The sequence below is a fragment of the Melanerpes formicivorus genome, unplaced genomic scaffold, assembly GCF_026170545.1.
Source record: "Melanerpes formicivorus ecotype bairdi unplaced genomic scaffold, bMelFor1.0.p_v2 SCAF_46, whole genome shotgun sequence".
Classification (NCBI taxonomy): Eukaryota; Metazoa; Chordata; class Aves; order Piciformes; family Picidae; genus Melanerpes; species Melanerpes formicivorus.
The window spans coordinates 979,466-994,541 of NW_027142398.1; the positions used below are offsets into that span (position 1 = coordinate 979,466).

The 15,076-nt window shown below is 52.4% G+C and overlaps 2 protein-coding genes across 7 annotated transcripts in view; one reads left to right on the plus strand and one right to left on the minus strand.

Moving 5' to 3' along the window:
- Positions 1-59: 59 nt before the first annotated feature.
- On the plus strand, positions 60-11,901 carry PHTF1 (putative homeodomain transcription factor 1). Of its 3 annotated transcripts, none has more exons than XM_068159549.1 (18): positions 60-180; positions 245-301; positions 380-449; positions 907-1,065; positions 2,252-2,411; positions 3,067-3,192; positions 4,159-4,318; positions 4,417-4,587; positions 4,668-4,745; positions 5,410-5,619; positions 5,959-6,087; positions 6,923-7,195; positions 7,817-7,948; positions 8,092-8,178; positions 9,070-9,225; positions 9,614-9,709; positions 10,289-10,414; positions 10,829-11,901. In XM_068159549.1, exons 1-18 carry the CDS (start codon positions 136-138, stop codon positions 10,847-10,849), a joined length of 2,256 nt encoding a protein of 751 aa, XP_068015650.1. In that variant the 5' UTR covers positions 60-135; the 3' UTR covers positions 10,850-11,901. The 3 variants fall into 3 exon arrangements, with proteins under 3 accessions (XP_068015650.1, XP_068015651.1, XP_068015652.1); XM_068159550.1 differs by having other exon boundaries at positions 5,413-5,619; positions 10,829-11,894; XM_068159551.1 differs by lacking the exons at positions 60-180; positions 245-301; positions 380-449 and having other exon boundaries at positions 984-1,065; positions 2,238-2,411; positions 10,829-11,894.
- Positions 11,902-11,961: 60 nt separating this feature from the next.
- MAGI3 (membrane associated guanylate kinase, WW and PDZ domain containing 3) overlaps positions 11,962-15,076 on the minus strand; it is a 70,852-nt gene continuing 67,737 nt past the window's right edge. For 3 of the 4 annotated variants that reach the window (XM_068159547.1, XM_068159546.1, XM_068159545.1), the window contains exon 21: positions 11,962-14,983. In XM_068159547.1, coding sequence (XP_068015648.1) covers positions 13,929-14,983 — 1,055 coding nt within the window. In that variant the 3' untranslated portion in view covers positions 11,962-13,928. The remainder of the gene's footprint in view (positions 14,984-15,076) is intronic. The other variant, XM_068159548.1, reaches the window with a different exon arrangement.

The window sequence follows — 15,076 nt, forward strand, 5'->3', positions numbered from 1 at the left end:
GGCGCTGCCTGGGCGGGGGCGGGCCGCAGGCAGGCGGAGGCAGTCGAGCGCCGAGCTGGAGGCGGTCTCCAGGGTAACGGGGGCCGGGGCCGGCGGCGGCGCCACGGCCGGGCCGCCCCGCGCTCGCGGCGCCCCATGGCCTGTCGCGACAGGGATGCCATTTCCTGGTACCAGAAGAAGGTGAGTGGGGCGGGGCGCGGGTAGGCGCGGGCCCGGCCGAGCCCTCAGCTTCCTCTCCTTGCAGATCGGGGCCTACGACCAGCAGATATGGGAGAAGTCGATCGAGCAGACCGAGATGAAGGTAACGGCGCGGGCGGGCGCTGCCGTGAGCCGGCTCGGCGCCCTGGCGGCTAACGGGCCTTTGTTTTCGACTTCGTAGGGCTTCAAAAACAAGCCTAAGAAGAAGGGCCACATCCAGCCCGACTTGATCGACGTAGATTTAATCAGAGGTGAGTAGCCCCGGAGAGCTGTGCTGGTGCCCGGCAGGCTCCGCGCAGGGAGCGGGACCGGGAGCGGGACCGGGCGCTCTGCCCCGCTGTCCGGCGGCTGTTGGGCTGGTGAGCGACTGCCTTGGAGCCTGAGTCATGCCGCGTTCCGGCTGCACCACAAGCGTCCTTAGAGCCCCAGACCCTGCTGCCGTGGTGCGGCTGAGAAGCTGAAAGCAGGAGGAGCTGGGTGGTGAGAGCATGCTGGTTGGGAAGGGTGCGGAGGTGAGACGGGGGGCTGCTTTCACATGTGCCTGGTTGAGCTGCAGCAGTTGGATGAGTGCCCACAGCCAGGCTGCTGTCGTCCTCCTGAGCTGCAGTGGCTTGGCAGGGTTTGAGCTTGGCCAAAGAGGAAGTTGTTAGTAAGGAAATTCTTGTAACTCCCGATTAAGGACACGTTTGTTTTGCCTTTAATTCCAAGGCTCTACCTTTGCTAAAGCCAAGCCTGAGATCCCCTGGACATCACTGACTCGCAAAGGAATTGTGAGGGTTGTGTTCTTCCCCTTGTTCAGCCAGTGGTGGATCCAGGTCACCTCCCAGCGCATTTTTATGTGGCTCCTGGTGCTTTACATTATGCAAGGTGAGAGTGGGAGCAGTCATAGTATCACAGTATCAGTCAGGGTTGGAAGGGACCACAAGGATCATCTAGTTCCAACCCCCCTGCCACGGGCAGGGACACCCCACACTAGATCAGGCTGCCCAGAGCCTCATCCAGCCTGGGCTTAAACACCTCCAGGGACAGGGCCCCAACCACCTCCCTGGACAACCCATTCCAGGGCTTCACCACTCTCATGGGGAAGAACTTCCTCCTCCTCCTCACATCCAGCCTGAATCTCCCCACCTCCAGCTTCATTCCATTCCCCCTAGTCCTATCACTACCTGAGATCCTGAGCAGTCCCTCCCCAGCCTTCCTGTAGGCCCCCTTCAGATACTGGAAGGCCACAATTAGGTCACCTGGGAGCCTTCTCTTCTGCAGACTGAACAGCCCCGACTCCCTCAGTCTGTCCTCATAGGAGAGGTGCTCCAGCCCTCTGATCATCCTCCTGGCCCTTCTCTGGACACGTTCCAGCACCTCCACATCCCTCTTGTAATAGGGGCTCCAGAACTGGAGGCAGTACTCCAGGTGGGGTCTCACCAGGGCTGAGTAGAGGGGGAGGATCACCTCCCTCGACCTGCTGGCCACACTTCTCCTGATGCAGCCCAGGATCTGATTGGCTTTGCAGGCTGCAAGTGCACATTGAGAGCTCATGTTGAGCTTTTTATCCACCAGCACCCCCAAGTCTCTCTCCTCAGGGCTGCTTTCCAGCCAGTCACTGCCCAGCCTGGATTTGTGCCTGGGATTGCCTCGACCCAGATGCAGGACCCTGCCCTTGGTCTTGTTGAACCTCATGAGGTTGGCTTGTGCCCACCTCTCCAGCCTGTCCAGGTCCCTCTGGATGGCCTCCCTTCCCTCCAGCCTGTCTGCTGCACCACACAGCTTGGTGTCATCAGCAAACTTGCTGAGGGTGCACTCAATGCCACTGTCCATGGCACCCACAAAGATGTTGAACAAAGTCTGTGCCACAGTCCTTTTTCTGCAAGGAAAGGGATAACCTAAAGCTGTACTTAAACCTATTGAGAGAGTAGGAGAATCCTCTCTGAAACCTGATTTCCAGATGTGTGGCACTAATATTAGCAGAAAACATAAACCAGGTTGAGAGTAAATAGCTAAGAGAAGAGCTGGGCCGTGGTCTTAACTGCTCTTTGATACAGCTTTTCCTTTCCAGTGGTAGCAGTGGTGCTGTATTTCATGGTGCCTGTTGTGAATGCCAGTGAAGTCATGGGACCAATGTGCCTTATGCTGCTGATGGGGACAGTTCACTGCCAGATTGTGTCCACCCAGATCCACAGACCTGCAGGGAGCAATGGGCTGAGCAGGCGGCGGAGGTGAGTGGGTGACAGCCTCACACCTGGTAGCTCAGCATGGGGAGGGCTGCTCGTGGCAGAAATGGATGCATAAATCTCCTCTATGTAGCTGTTTAACCATGCCTGTGAAAAGGAGCAGTTTCTTGTCATCTGGTCCTAGCCAAGACAAATGCTACAGATTGACCAGGCTGTGCCAGGTCTGGTTCACATCTCTGTTTGTTTTGTGGCTGGGGCAGGGCATTCTGTGCAGAGAGGGAAGCTTTTCCAAGCTGATCTGGTGTCTGTCCTGCAGGGAAGTGATGGCAGAGGTGACTGTGCTGGATGCACTGCTGGCTGGCTGTGCCTGTGGGTTGTTACAGTCCATCTGTTGGATATTTTACTGTTCAGGATCTGACTCACTAAGTGGATTTGAGCACAGGATGATTCATGTTTGGCTCCTGTTAGATTTCTACAGCAGAGATCTTTTTCCCCCTGTTGCATTACTGGTGATCCTGGTGTCCTGTGTGTGCACAACTTCTGTCAATCCTAATAACACTTGTTTGGAAGCAAACATTCTGTTTGCATGACTTCACAGAAACAGCATCTAAAAAGCTGTCCAGATCTGATACAGAGCTCTTAAGAAGGCCCTAAGAGCAGCTCTTGATGGGAAGTTAATTCTCTTGTTTTCAACGTGCAGGAAGTTACGCAGGCCTGGGGGTGTGGATGGGCACAGCTGGGCCTCTCCTGACAAAGCCAGCAGAGAGGAGCAGCCTGACTCCATGTCCCTTCTTGACCACTTATTCAGCTCGTTTTTCAGAAGGAGGTGAGTGACCTTCGGGGGCTGCTGGCTGTGTGGGGACACTGTGAACGCCTGGGTGTCTGGGAAATGAAGGCAGAGAGTCTCTGACACCCTCAGAGTCTGCCAGTTCGTTTCTGGTGAACTAAAAGCACACCTGGTGCTGCAGGGGGTTGATCCCTTGTGAATTTCTGCTGTGTTCTTATTGGGGTTCACACCTGATCTCATGGTGCAGCCAGAGCTGACTACTGGGTGAGCTGCAAGGGGAGTTTCTTGATGAGTTTTCAACTGACAAGCCTCTTGATGAGGACTCAAACTTCACTGTGAGGGTGGCAAAACACTGGAATAGGCTGCCCAGAGAGGTTGTGGAGTCTCCACCTCTGGGCATGTTCAAAACCTACCTGGATATGTTCCTTTGTGACCTACTCTAGCTGATCCTGCTCTGGGGATGTTCAAAACCTACCTGGATATGTTCTTTTGTGACCTACTCTAGCTGATCCTGCTCTGGGGATGTTCAAAACCTACCTGGATGTGTTCCTTTGTGACCTACTCTAGCTGATCCTGCTCTGGGGATGTTCAAAACCTACCTGGATATGTTCCTTTGTGACCTACTCTAGCTGATCCTGCTCTGGAGGAGGGTTGGACTGGGTGATCTTCTAAGGTCCCTTCCAACCCCAACCACTCTGTGCTCCTGTGGCTTTTTGTCTTCTGAATTGCTTTTTCTTTTTATCTTCCCCAAAATAATGAGGAGAAAATAATTTCCTTGATTTGGAAGTTTTAAGGTACTATTAGAGTTAGAAGAGAGCCACCTGGTGAGAGTGAAACAGATGAGAGACTCCTCAACAGCCTGAGGACACACAGAGCCTGTCAGGAGAAGACAATTCCATGTTCCCTTAGCTCTGCTCTTCAGTGCTGTACCTCTGGGCTGCACCTGTTTTATTCTAAGGGTTTTTTCCTCAATGTGAAAGCATTTAATTGTCTTTTCTCTCCTAGGATTAGAAGAATCAAGTTGGTAGCTGAGAAAGGGACAGAGACAGAAAGTGGGGTGAATACTGTGAATAATGACACCAAACACAGAGCTGCCAGGTCTGAGCACAGGCTGCTGCACTTCAAAGAGAAGAGTAAACTTTCAGACGGGGAGAAGAGCCATCAGGTGCTGCAGGAAAGATCTGTTTGAAGTCACAAATGTCAGTTGTGCCCAAAAGGTGGTGGATGATTGACTGTAGCTCGTTTTGGCTGCTGTGTTTCTAGGAGGACAGCACCATCAGAAGTGTTTCTGAGGAGCTGTCAAGCGAGGAGGAGGCTGAAGCCGTGGCACAAAGGACCTTGTTACGCCAGAGTGTGGAAGGGGCTTCCAGTGACAACAGCTATGAAGAGAAGCAGAAGAGGCCTCTTGTTTCCCTGAACCAGGCTGTCTCTCAGGTATTCAGGCTGGATTTGTGCCATTTCCCACACATGTTTCTGCTATGGATAATAAGCTGCTTTCCCTCTGGTTTTGGTAGGTCAAGCAAGCCCTGAAAGGTGCCAGAGACTCCGACAGTGTTGTGGAATCTGAGCTAGAATCTACACTGTATGGTCAGGTATGGTCATAAATACCAGAGGCAGAGCTTTCCCAGGCCTGGCCAGTGTGGGGATGTCCTCTCTGTCAGAGCAAACCTGAAGTGATAGTGTTTCATAAAATAATACAGAAGTTAATTATGAAATGATGCAAAAGCCAGAAAACTTCTGTGTTAGAATGAGTCAGTCTGGTGTTGAGAGGTGGGGAACCAAAGCTGCCTCTCACTTCCCATGTAGAAGTGTATAGTGTTGCTGTGGCTGAAAAGTCTCATGCTGCTTTTGTTTCCTTCACATCTTCCTGTATTTCATGTAGTCCTCTTTTTACTCTTGTAAGGAGGAGAAAGTTCTTCCCAGAGAGAGTTGTTAGCCATTGGAATGTGCTGCCCAGGGAGGTGGTGGAGTCCCCATCCCTGGAGGTGTTCAAGAGGGGATTGGATGTGGCACTTGATGCCATGGTTTGGTAGTCATGAGGTGTTGGGTGACAGGTTGGACTGCATGATCTATGAGGTTTCTTCCAGCCTTATTGATTCTATGCTTGCAAAACCCTTCCAGTCCTCTTAGCACCGGTGGCTGTGACTGGGGTTCCGAGGTACCCTGAGGAGCAGCTGCAGCCTGTGGCTGGGAGGGGGAGGAGGTTCTGCCAGTCGCTGTGGGGCTGTGATGTGTAGGTTGTGCTGCTCTCCAAAGGAGCCAAGGGCCTGCGTTACCGTGGGCTCCCGGAGCTGCAGCGTGAGCCGCAGGGACTCGGAGAGCACTCGGCAGGACTCGGAGACGGAGGACATGCTGTGGGATGACCTCCTGCACGGCCCCGAGTGCCGCTCCTCCTGCACCAGCGACAGCGAGGACGCCGCCAGCAGGGGCTCCCGGCGCGACCTGAAGGAAGATGTTTTCCAGCAGGTCTGTGTTTTGTAGCCAGCTGCTGAGAATAGTGTGGAGGATTCCAGCCACCCCCTCCCTGCCTTCTCCCTTCTCTGCCAAAATCACACAAAAGCCAAACAGCCTCTGGGTGCTGCTGGTGTAACGGGAGCGGCCTGAGCCTGGGACACTGTGAATGGTGTCTGTGGGCAAGTCCCTGCTGGTGTTGTCTGCACCCACTGTTAATCCCCAACCAAAAGGGTCTCACCCAAAGGCAAATCTGGAATTCCCCTCTGGATCTGAATGTGTTCTAGGAAATGGCATTGTTTAGCAGTGGGACAGAACTGGGTGACACCTCCTGCCTTCTCTTCTCTTCTCTAGAACCATTTGTTCTGGCTGCAGAACACCAGCCCAGCCTCTGCAAAAGTGAGTGCCCTGATCTGGGAGGGAAACGACTGCAAGAAGGTAGACATGTCTGTGCTGGAGATCAGTGGCATTATCATGAGCAGGGTAAGAGGGGTGGGAGGTGCTGCAAGCTCATGCTTCAAAAACCACCAAAAGAGCTGGAAATGGCTCTGTGGAAATACAAAGCTCTCTCCTCAGCTGCACAGAGTTGTCCTAAGTGTCCTTACCTTAAAACTGCATAAACCAAAGTGTCAGAGGTCTTAACTGAAGACTGATGGGTGCTGATTCCTACTGGCTGTCTCTCTGCTGGGGGCTGGAGGTGGTGGGTTTGTTATTTATTGACTGATTGTTTTGGGGTTTGGACTGAAATGGGGGGGGATTATTTTAGCCCTGTCCTTTGAAGGAAAGGGGAAATGAATGCTTGGTTGAATGAATGCTGCCACAAGAGAAGGGCCACAAGGATGATCAGAGGGCTGGAGCACCTCTGCTATGAGGACAGACTGAAGGAGTTGGGGCTGTTCAGTCTGCAGAAGAGAAGGCTCCGAGGTGACCTAATTGTGGCCTTCCAGGATCTGAAGGGGGCTACAGGAAGGCTGGGGAAGGACTTCTCAGGATCTCAGGTAGTGATAGGACTAGGGGGAATGGAATGAAGCTGGAGGTGGGGAGATTCAGGCTGGATGTGAGGAGGAAGTTCTTCCCCATGAGAGTGGTGAAGCCCTGGAATGGGTTGTCCAGGGAGGTGGTCGAGACCCTGTCCCTGGAGGTGTTTAAGCCCAGGCTGGATGAGGCTCTGGCCAGGCTGATCTAGTGTGGGGTGTCCCTGCCCATGGCAGGGGGGTTGGAACTAGATGATCCTTGTGGTCCCTTCCAACCCTGACTGATACTATGATGGCTTTTTCTTCATGCAGAAAGTCATCCTGGGTTTGTTCCTGTTTGCCAGGTGAATGCCTACCAGCAAGGAGTGGGCTATCAGATGCTGGGAAACATCATCACCATTGGATTGGCTTTCCTGCCATTCCTCTACAGGCTCTTCCGCACTGACAACCTGGAGCAGCTCTGCTCCATTTCTCTAAAGGAGCTTTTGCACATCTTCTGTGGAGCACCTGCCAGCGCCCCTGTCCTTGTCCTGACTGCCATCAACTTCCTGGAGAGGCTTTGCCTAACCTGGATGTTTTTCTTCATGATGTGTGTTGCTGAGAGAACGTACAAACAGGTGGGTTGGGATGTGCTGAGCCTTGTACTGCTTCTCCTCACCCCTGGGCAGGTGCTCACCTGCTGCCTGCCACACAGGACACTGGCAGGGCAAGTGTGCCTCAGCCAGCTGGAAAGATCCCTCAGAGGTTTAGGTAGGGAGAGTCTGGTAAGATTTGTGTTCATCAGTCACAACTCTGGGCCTGGCAGTGCCCTCTGCCCCCTACTTACAGCACTGTGCTGGGAAGTGAAGGGCGTTGAGCTGTTGGGAAGAGAAGCTTGCTAAGCTGCCAATAAATGACACTGTTGGGCTCCTCTGAGATGGAACACTGGGAACTGAGCTGCATCACGTTCAGCTCCCTCTTGACTGTGAGCAGCTTTGTCAAAGCAGCTGTAAATGTTGTGTGGTCACAGGCTGGTGTCACTCACTGCTTCCCCCAGAGCTCTGGCCAGTCCTACACAGCCACAGCAGCTCTTGTGCCACACACAAGGTGACTTCTGTCACTTGCCTGAGCGGCTGAGCACTGAGGTACCCTGCTGGGCTTCCCCAGCGTCACAAGGTGCTGCCTTTCCTGCAGGTCACTGCTCAGCATCCCAAGCATTCTTGTTTCAGACTGACCCAGGCTTGTGTTTGCATTTGCAGAGGTTTTTGTTTGCCAAGCTCTTTAGTCACATCACATCTGCTCGGAAAGCCAGGAAATACGAAATCCCTCACTTCAGACTCAAGAAAGTGGAGAACATCAAGATCTGGCTGTCCCTGCGCTCCTACCTCAAGGTGAGCTCTGATCCCAGAGGGTGTAGCTCCAGCTCCAGGTCCCTGTGCTTTACCTGCTGCTCTCTGGCACTTTGGCCAGCACTGGAACTGCTGCTTGCAGCAGCAGTGATGTCTGAGCTCACCTCTCGCTCTCCGCTCTGCAGAGGCGAGGCCCCCAGCGCTCCGTGGACGTTGTGGTGTCGTCCATCTTCCTGCTGGCTCTTTCCATTGCATTTATCTGCTGTGCCCAGGTGAGATTCCACTTTCTCTTTTACAAAGCAGCAATCTGGGAAGCCTCCAGCCTCCTGAGGGCTATTTTTTTTCTCATTTTTGCCAGCCTGCAGTGCTTCCACCTGAGGCTGTCCCCAAAGCTATGTGGAGTGGTTTGCACTTCACTCTAGTTTATTAGAGCTCTGTCAGGTTTAGCTGGTAGCAGATCTTCATTTTCTGTGCCTGCAGAAGAAAGTCTGAATTTTTCTGATCATTCCAGGGCACAGCTGCTGTGCACAAAGGACAGGACCCTCTGCCCAAGTCCCTCACATGTTCACAGGATGTTGTATCTAAGAGAGGTGACTGCAGCATCCCCTTGCAGCACTGCTCCTGGGCAGCAGGTCTATAACTATCCCTGACACCTTTCAGTCCCCTCCTAAAGTGTCTGTGCCAGGGAGCAGTGCTGCTGCTGGGGCTCTTTCCTGGTTCCTTTTTGGCAGTGTTTGGGGGAGGTTCTTGATACCTCAAAGGTGCGGTTGTGGCAGCAGCAGGATGGATGATTGTTAGACACTGACTCTGCTGTGATGGCTGTTGTAAGGCACAGGAAGTGCTGACAGTCCCAGTCCTGCAGCATTCCCAGTGTCTACTGGGAAAGGCAGGAGCAAGTTCCCTGGCTGTGGTGGGACAAGGACACAGGAAAGGAAAAGCCCTTTAGTGCCCAGTGATGGAGAGAGGGAGGAAAGGGAAACAGCAGCAGCCTCTTCTAAGCAGCCAAAGAAAAAGAAGCTCAAGCCCAGTTAGAAACTGTCCCTTTGCCCTGGTGCCACAAAGTGAGCTGCAAGGGGAGCACTGCTGGGAACTGCAGCCCTGGGGGCTCTGTTCCCAAGGACTGGCACCTGGGTACTGACATTGACACTTTCTTTTCAATACAGGTTCTGAAGGGTCATAAAACATTTCTGAATGCAGCCTACAACTGGGAGTTCCTCATCTGGGAGACAGCACTGCTCCTCTTCTTGCTGCGTCTGGCATCCCTGGGCTCTGAAACCAACAAGAAATACAGCAACATTTCCATCTTGCTCACAGAGCAGGTATCTCCAGTGGCTTAGTCTCTCTTTGGTTCATCTGGATACAACTCTTGCATTTCAAACCAACCTAAAAGGCCACTGGCATCAAAGTTAAAATGTAGAACTGGAGCCTTGTGCTGGCCAAAGGCAGCAAGCCCCTGCACAGCTGGGGGCAGCAAAGCTGTTCAGTGTTTGGGCTGGCTCAAATCTCTGACATGTGAGATGATTTTTGTCTCTGGGTCACCATGTGTCAGCCAAGCAACTGAGAATGAGATGATCACTAAATGGCTCTGTGGCTGCATCACTGCAGGGGTGACAAGAGCCTGCAAAAACTGGCTCTAATGTTCCCCAAGGAAGCAGCTGGGGCCTGGTGCTGGGTTATTAAGCTCTGATCTGTGGTTCTCTGTTGCAGATAAATTTATACCTGAAGATGGAGAAGAAGCCAAACAAGAAAGAGCAGCTGACCCTGGTTAACAATGTTCTGAAACTCTCCACAAAGCTGCTGAAGGTAAAGAGCTCTCCCCCACACAGCAGAGCAAGGACAGGTGGCAGTGAGGGGGTTCTGCTCTTCCCATGGCTCTAATCTCTGGACAGGGTAGGTTAGTTCTCACAAAGAGAGGCTTTCTGTGCTCCTAAAGCCATGGCATAAGATCAGGCCCTACAAAAACTGCTGTGGTTAATGAGTGCTGCAAACATTTGATTAGCAGCAGCTCATTAAGATTTAGCTGAGTGAGCAGCTGGTCGGAACACAGAACATCTTGAATCTCATCCTCTCCAGCAGCTTTGGTGGAGCTTGCTGACAGCAGCAGAGCAGGAAAGAGCAGTCTGAGTGACAAAAACGGTCTGGACACATTCTCCAGCCTGTGTCCAGCCCTTGTGAGGCAGCTCATGGTGCAGCACAGGAGGCTTTTCAGCATTCTGGTGCTGTTAGGAAAACCCTTTATGCTGGGAGGCCTGAAACAGTAGGGATTGCCATAAGTAAGTTTAAGGATGGCCAGAGAGCCAGCAGCAAGCTGGAAGGCAGAGAGTTCATTGCTTCTGCTCTGGACAAGGGCTCATGGCCTCCTTGTTTGCCTCTTCACTGCAGGAACTGGATTCTCCATTCAGGCTGTATGGGCTGACCATGAATCCACTGATCTACAACATCACCCGTGTTGTGATCCTCTCTGCTGTCTCAGGTGTTGTCAGTGACCTGCTGGGATTCAATATCAGGGTAGGTACCACTCCCCCCAGGCCCCAGGGAAACACCTTTGGGGGGCCACTTCTGTACCATTGCCAAATTCTGCTTGGTGGGAGGACAGAGGAGTTTGAACTGGGCTCCTCCACATGTCACTCAGAGCAGCCCATGCTGCATGAGTCTCCATCTCCCTGAGCCTGTCTGGGGGGGGGGGGGGAGGACAGGGCTGAGTTCAATTTGAACCCTGTTCAGGTCTTTGATGCCTACTTAAAGCAGTTAGAATCTTGGGTTTTTTTCCCTTTGGAATGAGGATGCTCTCCCCTCTAGCTCAGAGGTCAGTTGGAGCTTGCTGAGCTTCAGCGTGGGATGGGCAGAGGGGACCCAACCTTACCTGTAGCTGACACTCAGCCCTGTGGCTGTCAGGCCAGGCTCACCCTCCTCTCTTTCCAGCTGTGGAAAATTAAACCTTGACCAGACCAGAGGTGGATGCTCAGCCCCCTCTACTGCAGAGCAGGCACCATGAGCTGGGGCAGGAAGCAGAGGTGCTGCCCAGCTCCAGCCATCTGTCATTGCTGTTTGTGAGTGGATTCTCCATGCATGGTACCAGCTGTTCTCCCTCTGCTTTACTGCTCTACAATGACCAGACTGGGCTGGGCTGCCCAGGGGAGTCACCCATGGCACTCACAGCATAACAGAATGAAGGGAGCCAGTGTCCAGCACCTGGTGCTGTGAGCAGCCAGAGCTGTGTGGGCAGCAGGCCCTCGGCCAGCCAAAGCCAGGAGAGCACCCAGGGGAGGGACACCAGGGATGGCTGCAGGAGTCTGCACCTGTGCCACCCACACCTGTGAGAGCTGCATCCTGGGCAGGGGTTGAGTGGGCCCTGGCCTGGCAGCAGCTTGTTTGGAGCTGCACTGAGGTGGTTTGCTCTGCACCCTCCACAACCTCCTCAGCCCCTTGGCACCTCTCTGTGCTTACCTGGACATGCTGAGGAGAAGGTGTTGTCTGAGGAGCTGAGTGTAAGAGCTGCTTGTCTCGTTGTCCTGAACTCCAGCAGGGTGCCAGGAGATTGGGTGAGGAAGGGTTTGCCACATCCCAACAGGTTAATGTTTAGGGAGAGGGTACAGGAGAGAAAGGAGGTGTGTTAAAGACAGCTGTTAAACTTCCATTTTCCTTCAGACTCTGCTATCTTCTGTTTATTAGTAATGAAAAAGGCAAAAACTGAGGAAATTTCCATAGCTTCATTCTCTCACAGAAGGGGGTCAGATGGCATAAGAATTTTTGGTAGTAAACTGTTTACAGCTATTTTCTGTACAAGGAGGAAGTTGTAAGATGTAAAAGATGACAAGCATTTTCTATATCAAAATGTACAAATAAACCTCCAACACAAGGATCTCATCAACAACTCTGCTACAGGACTGGAGGGGTTTCTTTATGACCTTGAACAGTGGTTAGCTGGAGGTGGAGACTTGAAGGAATAAATGGCATTTCTTTCCCAGAAGAGCCCCAGTGGCTGGGGGTAAAAACCTGGGTCCCAGAGGGAGCTGCTGGAGGTCTCACAGCACTGACAGTCACAAAGAGCAGGGTTGGTACAGCGCAGAACCAAGAGGCTGTGGGCTGCAGTTTAATATCTCTATAAAAAATAATGAGTGATTTACAGGTCTCTCTCTCTAGTCAGAACCTCAGAAGGCTGTATAAAGGTGCTGTACAATATATAAACATTTACACCCAGTACATCCAGACACTGCTCTGCGTTCCAAGGCCACGTTGCTAAGTCATCTTGCCAGGGGAAGGACAGGGACGAGGGCTGTGGCAGGAGAGCTCACATACAGGGCAAGAGACTACATCAGGTCACAGCAAACAGAGAGAAAAACACAAGAGAGGGAGTGGATGGCAGGGAAATAAGTTCAGTGGTGCTAATTAATTGGTATTAAATGCCTGAATGCTCCTGCACTCAGGGGCTAGGGTGAGTGCACACAGCAGACTCCTGCTCGGAACACCTGGCTTGTATCTACAGAGGCTACGTCGCAGTGGTAAAGAGTTCACAGTCATGCTCCAAGGAGTGGTTGGGGGAGTGATGCTACACAGCCAGTCTCAGTGGGTAGCCCCATGCCAAGCAGCAGAGCACAGCTCAGAGCTGCTTCAAGCTGATGCCATTTGCAAGGTCTTTGCTTCAAAAGCAGTTTGAGTGGTCAGGGGGTGGTGCTTGGCAGGAACCCACCTCAGCACCACCTCCCTCTTGCTTCACTGAGCTTTAGAAGCAGTCAAGGTTTCAAAGCCAAGAGATTTTTCATCCTTCTCTAACAGTAAATTGTATTTGCATTTTCCCATGAGGAAGTAAAGCTTGACCTTTTCCACCCCTTTGCCTGCAAACAGGACCAATGGCTCCTTCTCTGCAGTCATTAAAACCCCAACATGTCAGGAAATCATTAAACCTGGGGATCAAATCCCCCCCTCCCCTCAATGCAGCTGGGGGCCTGAGCTGGCAGCAGGCTCTGGGAGGGGTGTCACATCCCTCCTGTTAATCACATTCTAGCCCCAGCCAGAGCTAAAACCTCAGAGACCCTGCACCCCATCCTCTTAGGTCACATTCCACACAAAACATGAGACACTTCAGTACACACAAGTACTTCACTTAAGAAGCTCTGATGGCAGCTGGTTCTGTCCTATGGTCAATTGCTCTCTAGAGAGGCAGGGGGGAAAAGCTGATTCCTAACAAGCAATAAATAATTAAAGCTGGGATTTCAGAATACAGCAGCACAGGAAGGCTGAAAACAGAGGTGTACTCATGGCTGCAGGGGAAGCTGAAGGAAAGATGTCACTGAATCCAGAATGTTCTCTTTCCACACAAGGGTTTGCAGGTGGAAGTGAATCCAGGAACTAAAGCAATTTCACTGGGTTGATAGCAAGCAAAATTACAGCCCAGGGGTGGTGTGCAGTAGAACTTTATCAACATGATTCTGTATTGGGTATAAAAAGTGAAGGGGGAAAAAACCCAGACCCATCACCTGCAGGGCCTCAGAGGGTCATTTGCTGCCCTGGAGCTGACAGAACCAACTCACCAACCATCTCCTCACAGAACCACAGAGGACACAGGCAGTGCCTGATGTAAACATGCAACACGCTCTTGAGAAACAACCATCCCAACCCCAGCTGGGCCCTTCTGGGACTGGAACACACGAGAGGGATGAGGCTGACTGGCTACAGTAGATACCTTGGCACAAGAACAAGTGAGTCATGGTCACGTTGGCAGCAGAGGCATTAAATAATTTTGTTCAGGGACTCACAACACTGCGAAAGCTGCAGCAGTGCGACGGGGGAGCAGCAGGCCGCCGCCGCCGCCAAGGGACAGGGGGACAGCAGCTTATGGAGGGAGTTTCACTGAAGCAATCCAAAAGGTCCTTCATGCAGCTCAGATAAGTTAAGAAGAAATCAAAGACTTTCCACCTTTCTAAACCAGTCTCTGGGGGAAGAAAAACCAACGTTGTGAAAAGAAACAAAGCTTAGCAAGGGCCGTGGCTAGGCGCCGAGCCTGCCGTGTTCCAGAGCAGCGTCACAGCCGCTTCTCAGCCACACCTGCTGCCTGGGTGACTTTACACGTGCTGGGTACCCTCCAAGGTCCAGGAGTGATTGGTGTTTTCTTGACAGGAGAACTGTTCTCAGATTTGGAAATTCCATCCTCTTTGGTTTCGTGGGGCAGCTGCGGCTGTCTCTCTCCCTGCTGTGCCTCCAGCCACCTTTGTTTCTCCAGGGAAAGCAGCGGGAGGCTGGAGAGGCTGGAAGTCTTGAATCTGCCGGAGCCTGGCTCTCCAGGGTTTGACTTCTTCCACCTTTCATCTTCAGCTGTGTTCCTCCTAGAGTCACTGAAGGGAAGGTTGTTGTGGAGCGCTGCGTGCCGCTGCTCCGGCGACCACCCTCCTGCCCTGCCAGAAGTCTTCTGCTTCGTCTCTCTCCTGGTGACTGCTGCTCTCCCGTTGCCACCTCTTGGCTGCTCAGCAGTCGCCTTGTCAACACCGGGGGCTCTCTCCTGGTACTCCTGTAACCTGCTTCCTGCTTCCACCTTTCCTAGCTTGCTGAGATGCTTTGGGGGACTGGCAGACCTTCCCTGCCTTCCACCAGAATGCTCCTTGCTCACCCCTGACTCCGAGGGTTTGCTTTCACTCCTTCTGGACCTGTCAGACAGTGAGAGGTTGCTGCAAGTCTTTTCAGGATCCCCTTTGCTGGGGCTGTGGAACCCTGTGTGTGGGTGTCCCTCAGCAGCCACCAACTTGTCTGGACTTACAGATCTGTCTCTTCTGGTCCCTAATTCCAACCCCCCTTTGGTGATTTCAAATCCAGGGCTGGAGGGACATTCCCACCTCTTCTTTGTTCTCTGGGGAGAAGACTGAGGCTTCATCTCAAAATGGTTTTCAGTTAAAGTGCTAATCTTTTCAGGCACAGTGTTCTTTGCTTGTTCCAGTTTCTCAGACAGCTGAACTCTGGTTAAAGCTTCTCCTGGTACTGGTAAATAAACTTCTGATGGGGAAGCAGAATGCAAGGATGAAGGTAATGGTGACTGCTCTTCATATATTACATTTGATGAAGATGGATTGTAACTATCCCAATCACCTGGAAGGGAACAGGCAGAGACTTGACTGAGTGACTACAGAAAACAAAGCACTAAATATTTCAGAAGCAAGCAGACTACTGAGGGTCCAGGAT

Coding starts and splice junctions, on each gene's coding strand:
- PHTF1 (XM_068159549.1), top strand. CDS start 136: ATGGCCTGTCGCGACAGGGATGCCATTTCCTGGTACCAGAAGAAG. Junction 7,196..7,816: donor CTGAGAGAACGTACAAACAG/GTGGGTTGGGAT, acceptor TTGCATTTGCAG/AGGTTTTTGTTTGCCAAGCT. Junction 8,179..9,069: donor CATTTATCTGCTGTGCCCAG/GTGAGATTCCAC, acceptor TTTTCAATACAG/GTTCTGAAGGGTCATAAAAC.